General features: G+C 43.6%; 1 protein-coding gene across 1 annotated transcript in view; it reads right to left on the bottom strand.

Moving 5' to 3' along the window:
* CNTNAP2 (contactin associated protein 2) overlaps nt 1-24,473 on the bottom strand; it is a 2,330,533-nt gene that overhangs the window by 273,312 nt on the left and 2,032,748 nt on the right. The window contains exon 16 of the mRNA XM_070369076.1: nt 10,070-10,240. Coding sequence (XP_070225177.1) covers nt 10,070-10,240 — 171 coding nt within the window. The remainder of the gene's footprint in view (nt 1-10,069; nt 10,241-24,473) is intronic.

The following is a 24,473-nucleotide window of genomic DNA, read 5'->3' as shown; positions in this document are numbered from 1 at the left end:
ATGAAGCTCTGCTCCCTGGTTTATTGTATCCTTTTTTGCAACTGGCTTTGAATTAATTGGTCCCAAGTGTCGTCCTTGGTTGGATCAATTCTCCAGTGTTTGTAACAAGCACTAACTGACTTTGGCACCAACCCTTCCCTCTCCAAGCATTTGCCTTTTTTTTTTTTTTTTTTTTTACAAAATATCAAGCCTTCAGAGACACTGGTAGCATCTAGAAAGGCAGATGTAAGGTCTCTAACCTCCTTACAACTCCACACATACATTTCTGCCTCTCTCAGTAATCCGCGTGTCTGTTTCTGTCAGGATAACACACTCTTTCTCCCAGCTCTGTCCCGGGTCAGGACGCATGAATCCTCGCTTCTTTAGTTTCTTCTCCTCTTAGGACGTCTGCTCTCTTCCAGCTGCCCACAGGCAGGCTGATTCTAGTAGCTGGCCTTTCTGACACTTTAATATGCCATCTCTTTGAAGGGAAAGGTTTTGTGGACGATCACACGCTATAAATAATGTAGAAAACATTTGAATCAAAGGGAATGAGACAGAAGAGAAATTCCACTCCCAAAAAATCTCTAAGAAATGTCAGCACTTCTCTAAAGACGACACACAACACATTCCTCAAACACTAAGTGAACATGCTCTCTAATGAGGATGCCTATTATTTTCCAGGCAATGCACCAAATTAATTGTCTTATAGAAATGTTGCTTTTTTTTTTTTAAGGAAAATGAAAGACTTCTCTTTTATGTATGTTTTACACTTTAAATTAGGATACAGTAAAAACATCTTTTGTGTGGGCAGGATTTCAGTAGGGAGGTTGTCTTCTAGATGCCTCTGGAGTATGGAGAGAGAAGGGCAGGAACAGAAACTTTGTAGGAACAGGTGACTCTATCTGGCTTAGAGGACTTCCCAACCTCTAGAAATTTCCAAATCAGCAGACATGGGTAGATCAGTAACATCTAAGGTAATTTTGTTATTTTTCCTATCAAGAGGACATCCTAAAGTCTATTCTTTTAACTCTAGGGTACCTATGCCATTGGGGGCTTCCTAGGTGGCATTAGTGGTAAAGAATCCACCTGCCAATTCAGGAGAGGAGAGACGCAGGCTTGATCCCTGAGTCAGGAAGATGCCCTGGAGGAGAGCATGGCAACCCACTGCAGTATTCTTGCCTGGAGAATCCCATGGACAGAGGAGCCTAGTGGGCTACAGTCCATGGGGTTGTAAAGAGTTGGACATGACTGAAGCAACTTAGCACACACACACACCTATGCCATCTACTCAAATAACTGTCTCTTCAGTGAGACTGGCAAAGAAATCTGGGTACATTAAAGTTGACAGTGTTACCAATTATTTGTATATCTTTTAATACTTAGAAATGTACATGGCTAATACACTAAATAACTTTAATAGAGCACAAGTTTCATCTTCATTTATATTTCTGAACTGTTTTGGTCCACAACTGAAATTGAAAAGTTTAAACCAGAAATTAGAAAAATTTTGTAAACATTAAAAAAATTCACAACAGTGTTACCATGCAGGTTAAAAAACATTTTAGTGTTTTTTTTCTTATGTATTATAATGAGCAAGTCAGGATCATTTAGATTCCCAGATCTTTTACACTAATTGAGCTCATAGCTGGACTTACAAAGAAGTAGAAATACTAAAATTTTTCCTGAATCTATGTTGATAACAAGAAGGGTAGGATAATTAAAAGGAAAAATCCAGGTGCTAACATCTGATCTGTATTACTAAAAACTCACAATATTTATCAAAGAAAAAACACCCTAAATAACGTCCCCATGGCACAGAGACCAGTAAAGTGGAATTAGACATTCCTCATGTCTACACAAAGGAAGCTCCCTTAATACAAAAAGTTGTTCCAATTCTGGAATAGTGGAACATAAATTGCCATTAGTTTATTTCCTCTGATTCATCAGTTTCTATATATTGCAGAATATTTTCTTCTGTCACATTCTTGAGCATGTGTACTGCAGAAACCGGGATCTTGGAAAATGAAGGTTTTTCCTTAATACGTTTCCCGAAGATTAGCAGGACGTTGGACTGCTGCCAGCACATTTTGTGGAGATACGCCGGTTAAATGCAAATCTGTGCTCCGAGTCAACCTGATACCTGGAAAAGCTCAAGCTTTGTCAACAGGGAAGCTTATGCTAAAGTATCGCAACAGTTGCTGGTTGTTGTTGCTGGGTTGCTAAGTCATGTTTGATTCTTTGCGACCCCATGGACTGCAGCACATTGGGCTTCCCTGCCCTTCACTATCTCCCAGAGTTTGCTCAAACTCGTATCCATAGAGTTGGTGATGCTATCCAGCCATCTCATCCTCTGTTGTCCCTTTCTCTTGCCGTCAATCTTTTCCATCGCCAGAGTCTTTCCCAGAGTCGGCTCTTTGCATCAGGTGGGCAAAGTATTAGAGCTTCAGTTTCAATTCCTGGTTCAGTTTCAGTTGCTGGCTGCTTCTCCTGAATGTTTTCCAGACAGCGAACATCCCCTTCAAAATCCCCCCACTGTGTAAGTTCTTTTAAATCGTTAAACAAAGAATAAAAATGCTATAGTGAAGTGTGAAAGTGTTAATCACTCATGTCTGACTCTCTGTGATCCCTTGTACTATATAGCCCACCAGGCTCCTCTGTCCCTGGGATTCTCCAGGCAAGAATACTGGAATGGATTGCTATTCCCTCCTCCAGGGCATCTTCCTGACCCAGGGATCCAACTCAGGTCTCCTGTATTGCAGGCAGATTCTTTACCATCTGAGCCATCAGGGAAGCCCTAAGAAATGCTATGGTCACCGTTTATCATCAAATACTTCTAAACACTTCCTCTGATTACAGTTCACCTTGAGGAAAAACCTACCAATCAGTCACCAAACCCCTTCCCTTGGGGCCCATGTCTTGGGGCCAGGAGGGCAGCTGGGAGCACCCTTGGCCTCAGTGCTTCTTCTGTTCTATGGCTCCAGAGACTGCACTCAGCAATGCATCCTCCCAGGAGACTTCCTCTCCCGTGCTTACCACTGCCATCCTTGAACCCAGGGACTGCAATGCTTGGATCACAGGCTCCCTGTCCACTGCGCCCTTTGCCATGACTTTCCCCAGCCTTTTCATACAACCCAGAAGCCCATGTGCATGGCCAGATGATGCACCATAGACCTGCTCATCGCCCAAACTGCTTTCCCGTGAAATCTTGAATTCCTAAATTTCACCAACCACAATCATCCTTCCACCTTTCCATGTATGTCTATCATCATTCTGATCCCCACCTCCCCTGAGCGGTGCTGTCCTTTTCCACCTAGATTTTCCTATGTTTCTCCATTAGCCTAGCACCTCATTCATTGATTTTATTCTTTCAACAAATGTTTACTCAGCACTTGCGATGTGCTAGGCAGTATTCTGGGCCTGGAGATCCCATCAAGCACAGAGTTCTACAGCCCTTGCTGCACTGGTGAACCACGCACCTCACCTTTGCGATGCATCCACGCCATCTATGACTAGTTTCTTCCTTTGGTATCCAGAGCCAAAATGTTGGTTGAGCCTCAGTTACAATGGCTTAATCTCCAAAGAATCTTCTCTTCTTCTCCAGGCAGAAGTAATTGTTGCCTCATCTGGGTCACTGCCATGTATTGCCCTAATATTTATTAACATTTCATCTCATCCAAAGTACTGTTTTATACTCTAGTCTCTCCCACTAGACTGTGTGCTATGGGATGGGAACATTCTTATTCTTCTTGAGTTCCTCTTTGACACGTATGGAGTAGGTACCCAATAACTAATGGGCTGAAATATTCAGATTGCCATGTATTTAGAATCAGGCCTGAGACTTGCCTAAAAGTCTCTACCACCTGTGTCATACTTCCTACTCTAACAACACTGAATGTTTGCAGCTCCCAAGCACCCGTCACGTTCCCTATCCTTATGCTTCTCCTTGCCTTGTCCTTCCTGCTAGAGTTCTTTCCCTTACTTCTTCATGTAGCTAGTTTCTTTGCCTGTTCTTTATGACCCAGCTTGGGTATCACCTCATCTTCTTCTTCATTCCCAGCTTGGGTTGTGTATCTCTCCTCTGGAGATTTAAGATAGCATATACCTATCGTTGTAATTTATTTATTGTATTTAAATGATCATAAGCACTATATCTGAAATCAGCTGGATAACCTGTGTGTCTCAGTTTCCTTATCTATAAAATGTGGACAGAACTTGTTATGAAACCTAAAAATGTTAGTATCTATAAAAGTTTTAGAGCAGTGCGTGGCACTTCCAAAGTTCATAATAAAAGTTATGCATCCATACTGCAGTCAGTGTGCCTGTCTCCTTTAGTAGGTGAGGGTCTTGGGTTCTCTTGTTTTCACCTTGGAACCTCCAGGACCCACCCTAGTGCCTCTGACACAGCAGGTGCTCAGTGAGAGGTGGCCTGCTGATGGGACCACAGTCAAGGTCAAGATGGGAGCATCTTGGCCAGAAAAGGGATGTAGGGAAGTCAAGTTGTTCCCTACGGGGAACTCTGGAAAAATAAATGGGAATGTCTGTGGTTGTTAGTGAATATTTTCTAAAGCACGGCTCCTCGGCCATCTCAAAAATAACTGACAAAAAATAAGCGAACAAACAACAGAATCAAAAGTAATTTCTGGTTTGGAAATGGACTGGCGTATCTCTCCTCTTTCCATCAGTCCCTTCAGATGTTCTAATTCTACATTTCACTCATTCTCAACTTCCTAGGGGACGTCACTCCTTCCACCAGTCCCTTTCTCTCCCACATCTCTAACTTCGTTTTTCTTTACTGAATTCTCTTTAATATACATGGTACTCAAGTCCCTCCCTACAAGAACAATGAAGAAAACCACCATCTCTTGATCTCTGTACCCACCTCCGCTCACCCCAGACACGGCCTCACATTCTGACAGTGACCTCTACACGTGAAAGCCGAAGAGCCCCTTACATTCTTCCTTTAGTGATCTCTCAGTTCGGTGGCATCAGGCACCTTTTTTGTTTTTGAAATTCTTTCTGTGTTTGAGTCCTGGGATATCACCGTCTTCCCACTTCTTTGCCAGGCTTCTACAAGCTCCTTTTCTCCCTTCTATCTTTTAAGTGTGGTTTTCACCCTTGGCCATCTGGTTTCCTCTCTCTGCACATTTGTTCTGGGCAATCTCATCCATGCTGAGGCACCCACATTTATTTCCTGATGATTCTCTAAGTGACGCTGTTGCTCACATTGCATGCTTGTAACTCAGAGTGCTCTGTTGGGCTTCAGACTTGTGTATACGGCATGCTCTACGTGTGTCCACTTGGAGAGACATTCCTTGATCCTGTGGGCCCTCAAACTCAGAACATCCAAAGGCAGTTTTCATTTTGCCCTCCAATGCCATCATCCTTGGTAAAAGTCGTTCTATCCACACAATCATCAAAACCATCCCAACCAAATGTTGGCTTCATTCTAGAACCTTCCCTCCCACTTCACTCTCATAACCACTTTGTTAGAACCTGTGGAATCTCTCTCCTAAGCAGCTCTCTCATCTAGGACCCTTCCTTGTCATCTTCCCCAGCTCCCATTCACTCTGCACCATCTTCACAGCAGTCCCTGCCACTTCTTCTCTGGCTTTTCCATCTTTCCTCGGGTGAACACAGATCTGATCGCGTTATGGCCTCTCTCACCATAAATTTCAGGGTCAAGGCAAGCCAGCTCACACCTTCATGGACAGGTGTTCTCCTTTTAGTAACATTTTTCCTTTCCGGATCTTCCTTCTGCCCCCACCTTCCTCCCCTTCCTGCCTCTTGGCCATCCATCAAAATTTAATTAAAGCATCACATTCCTTGGGAAGCACCTGCCACTCCAGTTGGGTTTAAATGCCCCCTCAGTGCACTCAGCCATCTCTCTCAATGTCTGTTCCGGGAGGTGGTGTGGTTTGGTGTTAACAGCAACAGACTTAGGACAGACAAAAAATGTTTGGGGTTAAGCACCGGTTCTGTCATATCCTCTCTGTGTGACTGTGACCAGGCAACTTATACCCTGTGCCTCGGTTTCCTCATTTGAAAAACAGAGATGCTAATGGTGGTGCTCCAGCCCAAAGGGTGGTTAGGGAAGTAAGTGAGATGCTGTCTGTAAAGTCCTTGGAAAAGTGCTGGAGACACAGAGCGTCTGAACAAAGCTGAGCTATTTTTATTGTTATCATAGCTGCTGACTGACTTGGCTGCTTTCCAAAACAAACAGAAAGATCTTTGGAGGGAAAGACACCATGCTTGACTTAACGACGTTTGACCTAGCATAGCATTTGGGACATGGTTGGGACTCAGTAAATACCCATCGAATGAATAAAAAAAATATAGATGGTAAAGAAGTGAAATACAGCTTAAATTCTTACCTGTAGAGCATACTAGTGAGCAACATCAGTCTAACTTTACCATGTGGGCTTTTTACTTGCACATTAAGATGCTGATGGTGTCTCATTAAGTTAGTGCAACTGACTCACTGTTGTTTTTTTTTTAATTTTTGGCTGTGCTGAGTCTTCATTGCTGCACGGGCTTTTCTCTAGTTGGGGTGAGCGTGGGGCTACTCTCTAGTCACAAGGCACAGGCTTCTCACTGCGGTGGCTTCTCTTGTTGCACAGCATGGGCCCCAGGGCTCAGTAGTTGGGGCTTTTGAGCTCTAGAGCTCAGGCTCAATAGTTCTGGTGCTTGGGCTTGGCTGCCCTGAGGCATGTGGGATCTTCCTGGATCAGGGATCAAACCTGAGTCTCCTGCGTTGGCAGGCAGACTCTCTACTGCTGAGCCACCAGGGAAGCCCTTGACTCACTGTTCTTAGAGTCAAGAATTTTCCATTTCCAACAGAAGGACACAATGTCACTAATTAATGGAAATGTTATTCTAGAAACCACTACGTAGACATGAACTGTGACAAAACTCCTTTGAGACACACGTAGAGAAGCAAAATTTGAATTCCTACCTGAAAGATATTAGAAAGCCTAGCAAATTCAGGGGAAAAAAGTAGAGACACTCTTTAAAAGTTTGACTTCGGGACCCATTAGGTTTGTAGTGATTCATCAGAGGATGGGAGAGAAGGGCTTGCAATAATTCTCCACCTCTCCCACCACCCCACGTATCCTGCACAGAAGAGTCTGGAGAAACGTGATGCATGGGGCAGAAGCAAGCCTCAATCATGGCCACATTTCCTCCATGTTCCTTGTGGAAGCACCACTTCTTGTATACTTTGAAGAAGTTTTGCTCAAACAGAACAACCTGCCTTTCCCTCCCTGTTCCTCCCAAAAGTTCCTTTGAACCTGAATGGAGGTGCTATACAAAGATGGACATTTGGTATCTCTAACATTTAGGGGACCTTATAAAAGGTGCTTCCACCTTCAGTAATTATTAGAAGGTCTAGAGATCTCCAAGGAGAGGCCAACCTCTAATCTGTGCCTTGAAAGTCTCACACTTCTTCACCAAAAGTAAACTGGATGACAGAAAAGAGCTGCATGAGAAAATGAGGCTATACTCTGCCCTCTGTCATGGAGTTTTCATACCATGGAAAGACTGGGAGGACTTTGAGAATATCTATGGAGGTTTTTCATAATTAGAAATGAGTGAAATTCTGTTATACAGATACTCTAGTAGAAATGCCTGCTCTCTCTGTACTTAATTTGTCTTATTTCCAACCCAGGACTGGGTTTACAAAACATGGGGGTATAAAGCAAGGACAGGGAGAACTCAAGTAGTTTTATAGAAGCTCATAGAATTACTCAGATATGGGATTGTCAATTTTCCTTTTGTGCCATGAGATATTTCTAAAATACAACCCAACTTTGTGTAAGTGAGAAAATAGTCTGATTCAATTAAATTCTGTGGAAATCCCTTTTAAATAATTCTAGTCCATAATTCATGAAAATAAATGATTTCTATTTGTGTACTTTGTAACTCCAGGGCTAGAATATTCTCAGTCTTCCTTTCAACCAGATCTGGCTCACACTAGATCTGTTACGAGCATTCTCAGAAAGATGATAATTACAGTAACTACTAGACCCTGAAATAAATGCTTCATGAGTAGCTATATTCTAGCATCATAACCCCAGCAAATTATCATCCCCATTTTATAGATTTGGAAATTAGGATTCAAACAGATTAAGCAATTTGCCTGAGGACCTGGATTTCAACCTGAGAATGAAAATCCCAAAGTCCATGCACTTCTGCCACATCACCGTCCAGCATTTAACAGAAAGAATCCCATAGGATTTCAGCAGAAACATTTGCCTGAGATTCCCTTTCTCAAAGACCATATTGCACAATTGTAACTACAAAAGGAGGAAAATACACCATCAGCTATTTCTGGAAAATATGTCTGGGATCATCTGCAGACTAGATCCAGTAACACAGGCGCTCAGACACAGAGCACAGGCCAGGAGGAAGGACTCTGATGCGGGGAGGTTCCATGCAGGGACCTGGGGCACTGACCCGCTTCCCCTCCTGGTTCTGGCTGTTCCTGGGTCTGAACAGCCAGGGGAGCCCGGCAAATGTGCACCAGACCTGGAAGTTTGTGGACACAGATTCCTACAGCTGCACCTGTGCCCCATGGATAAAAGGTCCCCCGTATGATGAGACTTGCCTTGCTCAGATGCAGTGACTCCCTGCCCTCCATGGGTGGCATCCTCAAATCACACGACCTCCGAGGGTCTTTGGGATCACAGGGCTGAGCTGAGCCAGGCAGCTGGGATTCTGGTAGTTTCTGCACCCTAGGTGAGAACACCAAGGACTCAAACCTTCAGAGGGTGGGTAGATGAGGAGCCTCTTCTGCAAAGCTGCAGACCCAGAGTTGCACAGCAACACCGTTCTGCTGTCTAGGTTGCTTCATCCACTCTTGCAGATGTTAATTCTGATTTTTCCTATTTTCATGTGCGTTGTTACCCCAATTCTCTTATTTCTTATTCCTGATCACTTTACCCAATCCTCCATCTACTCTTAACCCTGTCTCCTTAGAAAACAAATACATTCTTCACACCAGTCAGAATGGACATTGTTAAAAGGTCCATGAGTAATGCATGCTGGAGAGAGAGTGGAGGAAAGGGAACCCTCCTACATTGTTGGTGGAAAAGTAAGTTGGCACAGACACTATGGAGAACAACATGGAATGTTGTTCCTTAATATTTCTTAAAAATATTTTTCTAAAAATATATTTATTTTTGGAAATAAATATTTCTAAAAAATATTCCTTGAAAAACTAAAAATATACCTACTACATGATCCTGCAATCCCACTCCTGGGCATATAGCTCTAATTCGAAAAGTTGCATGCATCCCAATAGTCATAGCAAGCACTATTTACAATAAGCAAGATATGGATATAATTTAAATATTCATCAACAAGGGGCATGGATGAAGAAGATATGGTACATATATACAATAGAATACTACTCAGCCATAAAAAGAATGGAATCATGCCATTCGCAGCAACGTGGATGGACTTGGAGATGATCACACTAAGTGAGGTAAGTAGACAGAGAAAGACAAATACCATACGGTATCACTTATAGGTGGGATCTAAAAAATTACACAAGTGAACTTAGTTTACAAAACAGAAATAGACTCACACATAGAAAATAGATTTAGGATTACCAAGGGGGAGAGAGAAGGTGGAGGGGCAGAGACAAATTAGGAGTTTGGGATTAACAGATGCGCATTACCATATATAAAATTGATAAACAATGAGAATCTACTTTATTGTACAGGGAAGTGTATTCAGTATCTTGTAATAACTTACAGTGGAAAAGAATCTGAAAAGCTATATATATATATAACCGAATCATTTTGCTGTGCCCCTGAAACTAACATAACACTGTAAATTGACTAGACTTCAACAAAAATACACATTCTTCCCGCCCATTATCAGGGCAGTTTATCCTCTCTCCTCCTCCTAGAACAGCATTGTGGGGAGCTCTGTCTGTGACTGTATCCTTTGAGCATCTGCGCACAGGAACCCAGGTCTTTCTCAGACCTGGCGCTACCTCCTAGCGCCAATTACATAATCGAGGTTAAGATCAGCTTGTAAGTGACAAGAGTAGTTATTCATGAGCCGACAAACAATGGATACTCACATTTCAGTTCGAGTTTGATGAAATCTGTGTTCCCCAGATTTTCAAGAAACACTCCGCGGGGGATTAGCGTTTTGAAGTAGAAGGAGATGTCGGCACTGGTCTCTCCTTGGAAAGTGGAGAAATGCAGGTAGGATGATGGGTTTGGGAAAGAGGCCGCATTCCAGTAATCCCCTGTGGAAGGAACAAAGGAGAGGGCAGGGTAATTTACACCCGATCACGGCACTGGTGGAAAAGAGAGCCGCTTCCCGAGTTTTAATACAGTCCCACTGACAGTGGCCCTTGCTTCCGCTCTTCCCAGTGAATGACACTGCACGAAGTCCCCACAGACGTGTCTTCAACTTTCCAAAAGTTACCTGTGCGTCTGTATATAAAATATTTGACTAAGGATGGATAAATCCTTCTAAGAGGTGTCCTCTCAGGAGTACATGTCAGAGGAGGAGAAAAGGGAGTGATGCCCCTGGTTTCACGTGGTGGGTGGGAGTGGCTGTTTTGAACTCAGGTTTATGTTTGTTTTTTTTTTCATTTTTGATGTGGACCATTTTTAAAGCCTTTATTGAATTTGTTACAATATTGCTTGTGTTTTATGATTTGGTTTTTTTGGCTGTGAGGCATATGGGATCTTAGCTCACTGACCAGGGATTGAACTCGCACCCCTGGCGTTGGAAGGTGAAGTCCTAACCACTGGACCACCAGAGAAGTCCCCAGGCTTATGTTTGATGCAAGAAGCATCTGGACTCGATGGAGAGGGACAGACTAGGAAGGGGTCTTTGGTATCCTGCTCCTGCTTCTCATCTGTTTTTGTCTTGGAATAAGCAATGCTTGCTTCCAGCCAGCAGCTGCTCCAAGCCTGGGGCAGGTGAAGCAGAAATACAACCATGGGGAGTGCAGAAGCCTGGCTGAGCGAGGAGCTAGGGAAAAAGGTGGGATGACCTGGCCAGTCATCTCTCCACCCCTCCTGCTCCAAGCCCCACAGGCAAGTTGCTGTAAAGGGAGGGTCCCATCCCCAGCCTCTTCCTCCCTGGGGACTCCATGGGACACTCTGACCTGTGGCTGTTTTGTGGGGGTGGGAATGCTGAGCTGAGGGCACTGAAGGGCTTACAATCAGCCCCTATTTTTGAACTCATGGGGTAGACTCAGTTGTATTCACCCCCTCTGCACTCAGTGCCTGGTAGTAGGCAGTGGCCCCAGGAGAAAGGCAGTTCATGGGACAAAATAAAAGCACTAAACTAGAGGACCGACAAAACAGGTGGACCAAGAATTTAATATGACATCAAGAGCAGTGTGCCTGCATGCTTAGTCGCTCAGTCATGCCCTACTCTTTGCGACCTCATGGACTGTAGCCCATCAGGTTCCTCTGTCCACGGGATTTTTCAGACCCAGAATACTGGAGTGGGTTGTCAGGCCCTCCTCCAGGGGATCTTCCCGACCCAGAGACTGAACCTGTGCTTCCATTGACTCCTGTATTACAGGCGATTTCTTTACTGCTGAGCCACCAGGGAAGCCCACCAAGAGCAGACTCCTGACTTTATCTCCAGGGGAGAAATTCCTTTAGGAAGTGCACATTTTTGAGTACATTTGACAGCACAGCTAAGGACTAAACCACATGAATATGCTTTAAAACAGTTACTAAAGCTTTTACCTTTAGTATTAAACCTATGTTAAAGTCACCAGGTGAGGCCCAAGATGGAGTCACTCTTGCTAACCCCCAGGTCAGCAAACCAGCACTTAACTGAGCTTCTGAGCTCAGCTCGCCCAGAGAAGGAAGGTCCAGGATATCCCGGCAGCACTGGCCTGCTCAGCTAAGGGTCCTTGAATCTCTAGGCCTTCCCTCTGCTGATGTAAGGGGTGCAGCCATGCTTCAGCCAATCAGCACACGCCCAGTGTAACTTCCTGTTCCTGTTCCCTTCGGTTCATAACACCTCTCCTCTTGCACAGCTCTTCAGAGCTCCTTTCTCTCCACTATGCTGGAGGTCGCCTGATTCATCAATCACTGAATAAAAGCCTACTAGATGAGTAAACTGCCTGTGGAAAATTTTAACATCTAAAATATGTATTTTGGGGACTTCCCTGGGGTTCCACGGAGAAGGAAGTAGCAACCTACTCCAGTGTTCTTGCCTGGAGAATCCCATGGACAGAGGAGCCTGGTGGGCTGCTGTCCATGGGGTCAAACAGAGTCGGACACGACTGAAGTGACTTAGCAGCAGCCGCTGATGGTTTAGCGGTTAAGAATCTGCCTGCCAACGCAGCGGACATGAGTTCAATCCCCTGTCCAGGAGGACCCCATATGCTGCAGAGCCACTAACCTCGTGTGCCACAACTACTGAGCCCATGCTCTAGAGCCCATGAGCCACAAGAAAAGATACCACAGACGGAAGCCCACACACCACAACTAGAGAAAAGCCCTCGAGCAGCAACAAAGACCCAACACAGCCAAAAATAAATAAATTAATAAGTAAATAAAAATTTTAAATACAATATGTTTTTAAAAATTTATTTTTGCCATATCTTTCCTTCAAAAAAACACACTGAACCAACTACATGCATTTTGTTAGTTTCTATCGACTATATTTTTCCCTTCCTTTTATGCAAATTATGCACGTATGCAATAAGTTCAGCTGCTATTCTTAAACAGAATTAACTTTGTTGGTACTGCTGGCGTGCTGCAATTCCTGAGGTCACAAAGAGTCAGACATGACTGAGCGACTGAACTGAACTGAATGCTTATGCCATAAGTTCAAATTAAGTATATAATGTTGCTATATTATGAGATAATAAAGTGTCTTCATTTAATTTATGTTATTTAATTTGTTCTTAGGACATCTAGGGTACAGTGACACCTAGATAAGTGAATGGCAATGTATAAACAGTATCACTGACTCAGTGGACAGGAATTTGGCCAAACTGCAATAGTGGATGATAGGGAACCCTGGCACGCTGCAATCCATGGGGTCACAAAGAGTTGGACACGGCTGAGTGACTGAACAAGTCAGTGCAAAACATGTTTTCAAATATCTCCATTAAGGTAAAAACAGTAGTGGTGGAGAGTCCACTGTTGAAAGTGTACCAAAAGTCTTAGGTGTAGTTTTAAGCTCTTTTTTTTTTTTTTTAATTACAATATCATTGTTTTCAGTAGGAGAAAAATAGACTTGTTTCCTTTTGGGAAGAAGGATGTGATACGACGTTGGTTAGACAGATACCCAAAAAGAAAGAATCTTAACTATTGTTTAAGTTGCTATCATCTGAGCACTGAGCCCTCTTTTCCGCTCAAGATCTGCCTTCAAGTCTGGAGAGGCGAGTTTAGGCTCACCTCTCCCAGGAGGTGAAAATGAAGCTCTCTCAAGATAAAAGCTAAACTCTGCAACCCTCAGAGTTCTAGGCTGGAATGAAGAGCGCCCAGGGCCAGCAGCTTTCAGCCTGCCTAATGGATGAGAGGACTTCCCTGGTGGCTCAGACAGTAAAGCGTTTGTCTACAATGCAGGAGACCTGGGTTCAATCCCTGGGTTGGGAAGATCCACTGGAGAAGGAAATGGCAATCCACTCCAGTACTATTGCCTGGAAAATCCCATGGACAGAGGAGCCTGGTAGGCTATAGTCCATGGGGTCGCAAAGAGTCGGACACGACTGAGCAACTTCACTTTCACTTTTCTTTAATGGGTGAGAGCCTCTTAACAACCTAGGAGCTGCCAAGGGTCAGTCTCCAGCCATGTGTCAACCTGAAAGTCAAGCAATTCTGTCTCTTTAGGCTGAATCCCCAGGACAGAGATGTAATTGACATTTTCAAGTTTTCCTCCAATCAAATGCATTCTTATTTTCTGATGTGTTGTATTAACAGAAGGGCAGCTGTTTAAAGTGATTCTAGAAAAAAGGAAAGCTAAAAGTAAAATATGTCAGTATTTATTTGAGGTCCAGCACTGGTTAATCAGACAGAAATATCTCCAGAGAGGAGGGCAGTTCGATCCGTTAATTCTCATTTGCAGAAATATCCCGACAGGCCACAGTTCCATTTGCTCTCATTCTGTGCTCACTAAGCAACTTTGAATTAATTTGGTCTCTGGAATGGATACATTCACAGGGAAAGTATGCCTTGTACAAATGGTTACTAGTCATGCTTCCGGAAAGGTCTGGCTGATCACATGACATATTTGGAGTCTTTGCTGGTAGGCTGTCCCTCATCTCTCGATGAATTGACTAAATCCAGATTCTTTTTTAAAAAACTTTTTATTTTGTATTGAAATATAGCCAGTTAACAATGTGGTGATAGTTTCAGGTGAGCAGGACTGAGCCATACATACACATGTATCCATTCTCTCCCAAACCCCTTCCCATGCAGGCTGCCACATGACATTGAGCAGAGCTCCCTGTGCTATACTGTAGTCTTTCTTGGTTATCCATCTTAAATATAGCAGCCTGTACATGACCATCCCAAACTCTCTAATTATCCCTCCCCACCCCTCCTCCCCAGCAACCATAAGCTCATTATGTGAGTCTGTGGATCTGTTTCTGTTTTGTAAATAAGCTCATTTGGATCATGTCCTTTTAGATTCTTCATGTAAGGGAAGTCATACACAAAGTCCTCATGGGACAAAAATCTACTTTATAGTAACATGAGTGTTAGTTCAGTTCAGTTCAGTCTCTCAGTTGTGTCTGACTCTTTGCGACCCTGTGAATTTCAGCACGCCAGGCCTCCCTGTCCATCATCAACTCCCAGAGTCCACCCAAACCCATGTCCATCGAGTTGATGATGCCATCCAACCATCTCATCCTCTGTCATCCCCTTCTCCTCCTGCCCTCAATCTTTCCCAGCATCAGGGTCTTTTCCAATGAGTCAGCTCTTCGCATCAGGTGGCCAAAGCATTGGAGTTTCAGTCTCAACATCAGTCCTTCCAAAGAAATCCAAGGGCTCATCTCCTTCAGAATGGACTGGTTGGATCTCCTTGCAGTCTAAGAGACTCTAAAGAGTCTTCTCCAACACCACAGTTCAAAAGCATCAATTCTTTGGCGCTCAGCTTTCTTTATAGTCCAACTCTCACATCCATACATAACCACTGGAAAAACCATAGCCATGAGTGTTAAAGATACCAAATAAATATGAATAAAAGCGAATGCTGCTTTCAGGTCAGTTCAGTTCAGTCGCTCAGTTGTGTCTGACTCTCTGCGACCCCATGAATCGCAGCACACCAGACCTCCCTGTCCATCACCAACTCCCGGAGTTTACTTAAACTCATGTCCATCGAGTCGATGCTGCCATCCAGCCATCTCATCCTCCGTCATCCCCTTCTCCTCCTGCCCCCAATCCCTCCCAGCATCAGAGTCTTTTCCAATGAGTCAACTCTTCGCATGAGGTGGCCAAAGTACTGGAGTTTCAGCTATAGCATCAGTCCTTCCAATGAACACCCAGGGCTGATCTCCTTTAGAATGGACTGGTTGGATCTCCTTGCAGTCCAAGGGACTCTCAAGAGTCTTCTCCAATACCACAGTTCAAAAGCATCAATTCTTAGGCACTCAGCTTTCTTCACAGTCCAACTCTCACATTCATACATGACCACAGTAAAAACCATATCCTTGACTAGACGGACCTTTGTTGGCAAAGTAATGCCTCTGCTTTTTAATATGCTGTCTAGGTTGGTCATAACTTTCCTTCCAAGGAGTAAGCATCTTTTAATTTCATGGCTGCAATCACCATCTGCAGTTATTTTGGAGCCCCCCAAAAATAAAGTCTGACACTGTTTGCACTGTTTCCCCATCTATTTCCCATGAAGTGGTGGGACCAGATGCCATGATCTTCGTTTTCTGAATGTTGAGCTTTAAGCCAACTTTTTCACTCTCCTCTTTCACTTTCATCAAGAGGCTCTTTAGTTCCTCTTCACTTTTGGCCATAAGGGTGGTGTCATCTGCATATCTGAGGTTATTGATATTTCTCCTGGCAATCTTGATTCCAGCTTGTGCTTCTTCCAGCCCAGCGTTTCTCATGATGTACTCTGCATATAAGTTAAATAAGCAGGGTGACAATATACAGCTTTGACGTACTCCTTTTCCTATCTGGAACCAGTCTGTTGTTCCATGTCCAGTTCTAACTGTTGCTTCCTGACCTGCATATAGGTTTCTCAAGAGGCAGGTCAGGTGGCCTGGTATTCCCATCTCTTTCAGAATTTTCCACAGTTTATTGTGATCCACACAGTCAAAGGCTTTGGCATAGTCAATAAAGCAGAAATGGATGTTTTTCTGGAACTCTCTTGCTTTTTCAATGATCCAGCGGATGTTGGCAATTTGATCTCTGGTTCCTCTACCTTTTCTAAAACGAGCTTGAACATCTGGAAGTTCATGGTTCACGTATTGCTGAAGCCTGGCTTGGAGAATTTTGAGCATGACTTTACTAGTGTGTGAGATGAGCGCAATTGTGTGGCAGTTTGAGCATTCTTGACCTCATTTTGTGACCTCATGGACTGCCACGCTCCTTTGTCCATAGGATTTCTCAGGCAAGAATACTGGAGTGGATTGCCATTTTTTTCTCTAAAGGCTCTTCCCAACCCAGGGATGGAACTCGAGTCTCCTGTTTGGCAGGCAGATTCTTTACCACTGAGTCACCTGGGAAGCCCATATATATGTGTATAACTTACTAAATTTGCTGTATAGCAGAAGCTACCACAACATTGTAAAAGAATTATACTCAAAAATTAATAAATTAAATAAAATAAACTCTTTGTCAGGTAACTTCAAGAGCTAAATACCCTGGGAAATTTTTTAATGTTTCTTTTTGCTCTGGTTTTCCATGACATCTCTTTTATATAAGTATTTTTTAAATCACAAGCATTGTAGATAAATAAGTGTACAACTCCTTCAGAAAGGCTTTTGTTTTGCTTCTTCTATTTAGGGGTAGATTAAGCTCAACATTCAGAAAACTAAGATCATGGCATCTGGTCCCATCACTTCATGGGAAATAGATGTGGAAACAGTGGAAACAGTGTCAGAGTTTATTTTCGGGGACTCCAAACCATGGCAGATGGTGATTGCAGCCATGAAATTAAAAGACACTTACTCCTTGGAAGGAGGGTTATGACCAACCTAGATAGCATATTCAAAAGCAGAGACGTTACTTTGCCAACAAAGATTCATCTAGTCAAGGCTATGGTTTTTCCTGTGGTCATGTATGGGTGTGAGAGTTGGACTGTGAAGAAAGCTGAGTGCCGAAGAATTGATGCTTTTGAACTGTTGTGTTGGAGAAGACTCTTGAGAGTCCCTTGGACTGCAAGGAGATCCAACCAGTCCATTCTAAAGGAGATCAGCCCTGGGTGTTCTTTGGAAGGAATGATGCTGAGGCGGAAACTCCAGTACTTTGGCCACCTCATGCAAAGAGTTGACTCATTGGAAAAGACTCTGATGCTGGGAGGGATTGGGGGCAGGAGGAGAAGGGGACGACAGAGGATGAGATGGCTGGATGGCATCACCGACTCGATGGACATGAGTTTGAGTAAACTCCGGGAATTGGTGATGGACAGGGAGGTCTGGCATGCTGCGATTCATGGGGTCGCAGAGAGTCGGTCACGACTGAGTGACTGAACTGAACTGAACTGAACTTCAGCATTCTTTGGCATTGCCTTTCTTTGGGATTGGAATGAAAACTGACTTTTTCCAGTCCTGTGGCCACTGTTGAGTTTTCCAAATTTGCTGGCATATTGAGTGTAGCACTTTCACAGCACCATCTTTCAGGATTTGAAATAGCTCCACTGGAATTCCATCACCTCCACTAGCTTTGTTCGTAGTGATGCTTCCTAAGGCCCACTTGACTTCAGATTCTAGGATATCTGGCTCTAGGTGAGTGATCACACCATCGTGATTATCTGGGTCATGAAGATCTTTTTCGTACAGTTCTTCTGTATATTCTTGCCACCTCTTCTTAATGTGTTCTGCTTCTGTTAGGTCCATACCATTTCTGTCCTTTATCAAGCCCATCTTTGCATGAAATGTTCCCTTGGTATCTCTAATTTTCTTGAAGAGATTTCTAGTCTTTCCCATTCTGCTGTTTTCCTCTATTTCTTTGCATTGATCACTGAGGAAGGCTTTCTTATCTCTCCTTGCTATTCTTTGGAACTCTGCATTCAGATGCTTATATCTTTCCTTTTCTCCTTTGCTTTTGGCTTCTCTTCTTTTCACAGCTATTTGTAAGGCCTCCTCAGACAGCCATTTTGCTTTTTTGCATTTCTTTTTCTTGGGGATGGTCTTGATCCCTATTTCCTGTACAATGTCACAAACCTCTGTCCATAGTTCATCAGGCACTCTGTCTATCAGATCTAGTCCCTTAAATCTATTTCTCACTTCTACTGTATAATCATAAGGGATTTGATTTAGGTCATACCTGAATGGTCTAGTGGTTTTCCCTACTTTCTTCAATTTAAGTGTGAATTTGGCAATAAGGAGTTCATGATTCCCTATTATAACTGGACACAGCTCCCACTGGCAAACCATAATTTTCCTTATCCATGACTTAATTACTATTATTTCCCAGAGACCTCATTGAATGATGCCACACATTTGCAAGACTGATGGGCTTATACCCTTAAGGTTGTTGAAATGGCTGCAATCTGCTTGTCTGACTTCCTCCACTCTTCCTCCAGAAAATCTCTAGGGCCATACATGTTGCTGCAAATGGCATTATTCCATTATTTTTGATGGCTGAGTAACATTCCATTGTATATATATGTACCACATCTTCTTTCTTCAGTCCTCTGTGATGTCTAAGTGCAGATCCTTGATCAGTAACAGTGAGGATTCTACCTTGGACCCGACTGGTAGTGCCAGGTGAGGTGTCTACTCTGGGGAGGTGCTGAAGGAGAGAGCCATTGGGGCACAAGCAGAGGACACCAGAAAGTCTATTTAGAAAAAAATTTAAAAACCCTCATTCTTTAAAATATTTATTTCAGTTATACTTGATAATGTATATAATATAGGAATTTAGTAGGACATGGAGAAGACTCTTGAGATTCCCTTGGACTGCAAGGAGATCAAACCAGTCAATCCTAAAGGAAATCAGTCTTGACTATCCATTGAAAGGACTGTTGCTGAAGCTGAAGCTCCAATACTTTGGCCACCTGATTCAAAGAACTGACTCATTGCAAAAGACTCTGATGCTGGGAAAGATTGAGGGCAGGAGGAGAAGGGGATGACAGAGGATGAGATGGTTGGATGGCATCACCAACTTGATGGACTTGAGTTTGAGCAAACTCTGGGAGTTGGTGATGGACAGGGAAGCCTGGAGTGCTGTGGTCCATGGGGTTGCAAAGAGTCAGACACGACTGAGCAACTGAACTGAACGGTGGGACATGGATAGAATTCATGAGTAAGCTTTTTGGGATGTGAGGTTAAAGGCTTCAGTGAGCAGGGGCATAATAAGAAAGTTTGGGTGCCACTACTCCAGACCCTGATGAACTTCTATGAGACTCTGTTCTCGTGAGTTGTTGCCCAATCTCAGGATTTCTGGTTAAAATGAAATAACATGAGCGCTTTTTCTAGTGCTTCTTGCACTCTCTGGTGCATGGAGATTAGAGCCTTATTACTGTTTGTTTCTATTGTTCCCAGCTGACCGTAAGCTCCTTGAAAGCTGGGAGAAAACCATTTCATCTCTGTAACCTTTGGCTCCACAACGTATTAAGTACTCAATAAATAATTATTAAATCAATGGGTATGTGAAACAATTGGATAAGTTATATCCAATTCCATTCTATATGCAAAGCCCTCATGGGACAAAAATCTACTTTATAGTAACATGAGTATTAAAGATACCAAATAAATATAAATAAAAGTGAATGCTGCTTTAGCACCTATTATAACTGGACACAGCTCCCACTGGAGAACCATAATTTCCCTTATCCATGACTTAATTCCTATTATTTCCCAGAGACCTCATTGAATGATGCCGTGCATTTGCAAGACTGATGATGCTTATACCCTTAAGGTTGTTGAAATGGCTGCAATCTGTACTTGTTCTCAAGGTCAGAGCTGCGAGGGTGAAGTGATACTGGCTGAGAACACCAAGCTGGGAACGAGATTTGCTGGATGGCAGGCGTGTCCCATGGCAGATGGTGGGATGGCCGGCGTGGACAGGCAGAGCGGGCAAGGGTGGAGACTGAGAGGGGAAGTGTGAAGCAGAACATCTGAGGTGGAAGAGGCTGGATGGGCCACAGTAACAGAATAAAGAGGCCGTGGACAGGGGTGAAGGATCCAACCCAGGGCAGAGGCAACAGTCAGCAGCAAAGTCTGAGCAAAACCACTGGGGTGAGGTTGAGGGTTCTGCCAGCTTGGAAACCAGCTGACCACATGAGAAGCTTTTAAAGTACCTTCTGGACAAGGCCTGGGCTCATCTTGGGTGGGAGGAAGAACCAGGGAGGTACCTCCAGACGGTGCAGGGGAGTAGGTCACTTAAAACCTCAGTCAATCACTGCTAGAAAATGCACTCAGCCAAATTCTTTAACATGAAATCACTTTAATCTCATCAGTGATTATTTAGCATGGGATTCTGCCTTCAAGATTTCTAACGATATTTTTTTTCTTGATGGGCAGCCATTAACTGTAAGCCTAATTTCAATTTCTAACAAAGTATTACACATACATGATTTTAAAAGCCAAGTGGTGCTAGAAGGAATATAGCAAAATGCCATTCCCTGCTCCACCCCACCCCCACCAAACCCAATTCTTAGTGACAGCTCTTCTTGTATCCCAGAATTTCTAACATAGACTTGTTAGCTGTTTATTAATTTATGCATTTTAAATAGTCTCTACTGACTTTCCTGAATGCAAGATGAGAACTGAGCATTTTTACAAGCCTAACCCCCTGTTCTTCCCAAATAGCAAGATCACAGATTTGGGGGTGTGTTGAAACACAATATTAATATCTTTAGGACTTTTTGCTGCTGTTCAGCTACAATGTCCGACTCCTGGCAACCCCATGGACTGCAGCACGCCAGGCTCCTCTGTCCACCACTGTCTCCTGGAGTTTGCTCAAGTTTGTGTCCATTGAGTTGGTGATGCTATCTAACCATCTTATCTTCTGCTGTCCCTTTCTTCTCCTGCCTTCAATCTTTTCCAGAATTAGGGTCTTTTCTAATAAGTTGGCTCTTTGTATCAGGTGGCCAAAGTATCTGAGATTCAGCTTCAGCATCAGTCCTTCCAGTGAATATTCAGGACTGATTTCCTTTAGGATTGACTGGTTGGATCTCCTTGCAGTCCAAGGGACTCTTAAGAATCTTCTCCAGCACCACAATTCAAAAGCATCGACTCTTTGGCACTCAGCCTTCTTTATGGTCCAGTTCTCACATCCATATATGACTACTGGGAAAATCTTAGCTTGGACTACACGGACCTTTGCTGGCAAAGTGACAAAAATTATGACAAACCAAGACAGCATATTGAAAAGCAGAGACATTGTCATAGCTTTCCTTCCAAGGAGACAGCATTTTTTAATTCCAGGGCTGCAGTCACCATCCACAGTGATTTGGGAGTTCAAGAAAATAAAATTTGTCACTGCCTCCACTTTTGCCCCTTCTTCAGGACTATGTAAGTATTATTGGAGAAGGAAATGGCAACCCACTCCAGTACTCTTGCCTGGAAAATCCCATGGACAGAGGAGCCTGGTGGGCTACAGTCCATGGGGTTGCAAAGAGTTGGACATGACTGAGCGACTTCATTTCACGAAGTATTATCCACTAATGAGCCAAGAAGTGAAATCTAATTATATTTTCTTGTTTTGTATAATTTTTTGTTTCCCTAGAGTTACTTTTTCTTTCCATTTGCCTACTTTTGTTTGTATCTGTCATGAATTCTTTACAAATCCTCCAACGCACTTGAAAACTCTTCTTAAAATTTTTCTGACATCTGACACATCAGGCTGTCCATCAGTCACGTTTTTGTCCCCTGGGGGCATTGCCTGACAGCGCCCCATCTGTCTGCCACCGTCCATGCTGGTTCTTCTCAGGGCAGCTGCCCAGCTGCTGGTCGAGGGCCTCCTTCTTGCCCTTTTTGCAGGGGCTTCCTTTGTCCATCATCCACATTAAGTCCCTTAATTCCTGGGCCTCTCTGAGTTTGGATGTTCCCTCTTTCTGTATCTACACCCTCATTTTCATGGAGCACATACTCAAGTAGCTCCTTGAGAAAAGTGATGTATCAGGTCAACTTCCTAAATCCCTGCTCCTCTAAAGAGTCATTATTCAGCTTTCACATGTAATGGAGACACTCCAGAAAATTATTTCCATGGGGAATTTTAAAGGCATTTCTCCACTGTCTTCAGGCGCTCGGGGTTGTCATTGAGAAAACTAAAGCTTTCAGACCACTACATCATGCGTGTCACTGATGGGGTTCGGGATGTGTTACCCCAAATATGACACCTTGGGAGACTGAGTATTTCCAGCCGAAGGGATGTGAGGCAAGGCAGGTGCGGAGGACTTCCTGGGCTTCCTCGGAAGCAGGCCAGGAGAATCTTGTGCAAGGTGCCCTCCTTCCCAGAGGAAAGGAATCTGCCTGCAATGCAGGAGACACAGGTTTGATCCCTGGGTTGAGAAGATCCCCTGGAGAAGGAAATGGCAACCCATTCAGGTATTCTTGCTTGGAGAAGCCCATGGATAGAGTAGTCTGGAGGGCTACAGTCCACGGGGTTGCAAAGAGTCAGCCACGGCTGAGCAGCCCAACTACCATCACCACCCACCATCTCCAAAGACAGAGGGGCAGAGGGGCAGCTGAGGAACAGGCCTTGCACGGTTGACTCCACTCAGCTCACACTGTCATCCCATCTTTTTTGACTTCCTATCCTTCATTAAACCAAGCATCAAAACACTGAAATTTAAGCATTTCTTCAGGTCTTCATTTCATCACGAAGGTTCCCGTGTCGTGTAAAAACACTTGTTAAATAAACTTGTATGCTTTCTTTCTGTTAATGAAACTCAGCCAGGACCCCTAGAGAAACTGATCTCCTGAGTTACTCATATCTTTTTTCTTTCTGGAAACTTAGAGGATATTTCCTTTAACTCCCTTAATTGAGCATTCATATAGGGACTCCCTGGCAGTCCACTGGTTAAGACTTCACCTTTCAATGCAGGGGGTGAGGGTTCCATCCCTGGTTGGGGTGCTAAGATCCTATGGCCAAAAATCCAAAGCATAAAAGAGAAGCAATATTGTAAAAAATTCAATAGAGACTTTAAAAATGGTCCACAAGGAAAAAATCTTAAAAAAAAGAAAAAGTTAAAAAAGGAAAAAAAAAAGAAAGTTCATACAATGACCTTGATGTATATCTTTCCCACATCAGGTCTGGACTTCGATAGTTTCTCTGAGCCCTCTTTCTTAAACACCTGTTAATTTTATATTTATCTCTTTCTCTTGATCCTTTGCATTCCTAATTTTGATCTTTTTTCTTTGGGTTGACTTCCTTGGAAGTTCCTTCAGCTTTATTTCCAACACTGCTATTGTCTTTTTGTTTCAGCAATCATATTTTAAATTTCTCAGTGTTACTCCTTGTCTTCTGAGGGTCCTCATTTCTGGAGCATGCTGTTGTAGGTTTTGTTCAGTTTTGGGTGCGATATCTTCTCTTATCTGTCTGAGAATATTGATTTAATCGTTAAAAGCTTTCTTTTGTTGTCTGAGTTGCCTCTGTCTCTTCCTGCCCTACTGTTAGTTTGGGCTCCTTTTCCATGTTGCCTGGTTGGCGAGTCTTCCTACAACACTCACATTGAACAGTGATGCTCTAGAGACGGTCTGGTGCTCCATGAGTGTGTGTCTAGGAGTGATGGTCTGCTGACCAGTTGGTCACACCACAGTAAGGATGAGTTCCCCATCTCATCGAAGGGACCCCAAGTGTCAGTAACTGTGGATTTTATTTTTTGATTACAGATCATTCAATTTCTTGAGAGAAGGATCCTGCAGTTTCATGAGGCATATATGTGTGATGGTCAGTGTCCTGGAGGCTGAGCAGGTTCCCACTTAAATAGATGTCCATATTTTTATTCTGTTTTAATGAAGAAGTGCCACCTCCACCTTCTTTGGTGCCTCGTGTCTGGAGTGTAACCTCTCACCTCCCTCTGGGGTAGAACAGGATAGTCACCTTGGGGGTGGGAGGAGATGAAGTTGGTTATAACTGGTGTCTACACGGCTGATGTCTATAGTTCAGTCGCTCAGTCGTGTCCGACTCTTCGCGACCCCGTGGACTGCAGCATGCCAGGCTGATGTCTACACAGACTTTTAACCAAACCTGTTCTGAGCCTCTCCTCCCCCAGCCTTCTGATGACTCCAATTCCTGAACCTTGTGGAGTTTCTCAGCTTTCATCTGCCCATCAACAGTTTGGACTTACAGACGTTCCTGTACTGTCAGTGATGAAGAGACTGAACACATGATACCCCGAGGTTCCCTCCGGATGGTGGTGAGGAG

This window comes from Bos mutus, chromosome 4, assembly GCF_027580195.1.
Source record: "Bos mutus isolate GX-2022 chromosome 4, NWIPB_WYAK_1.1, whole genome shotgun sequence".
Classification (NCBI taxonomy): Eukaryota; Metazoa; Chordata; class Mammalia; order Artiodactyla; family Bovidae; genus Bos; species Bos mutus.
This window is presented reverse-complemented; position numbering and strand designations above follow the sequence as displayed.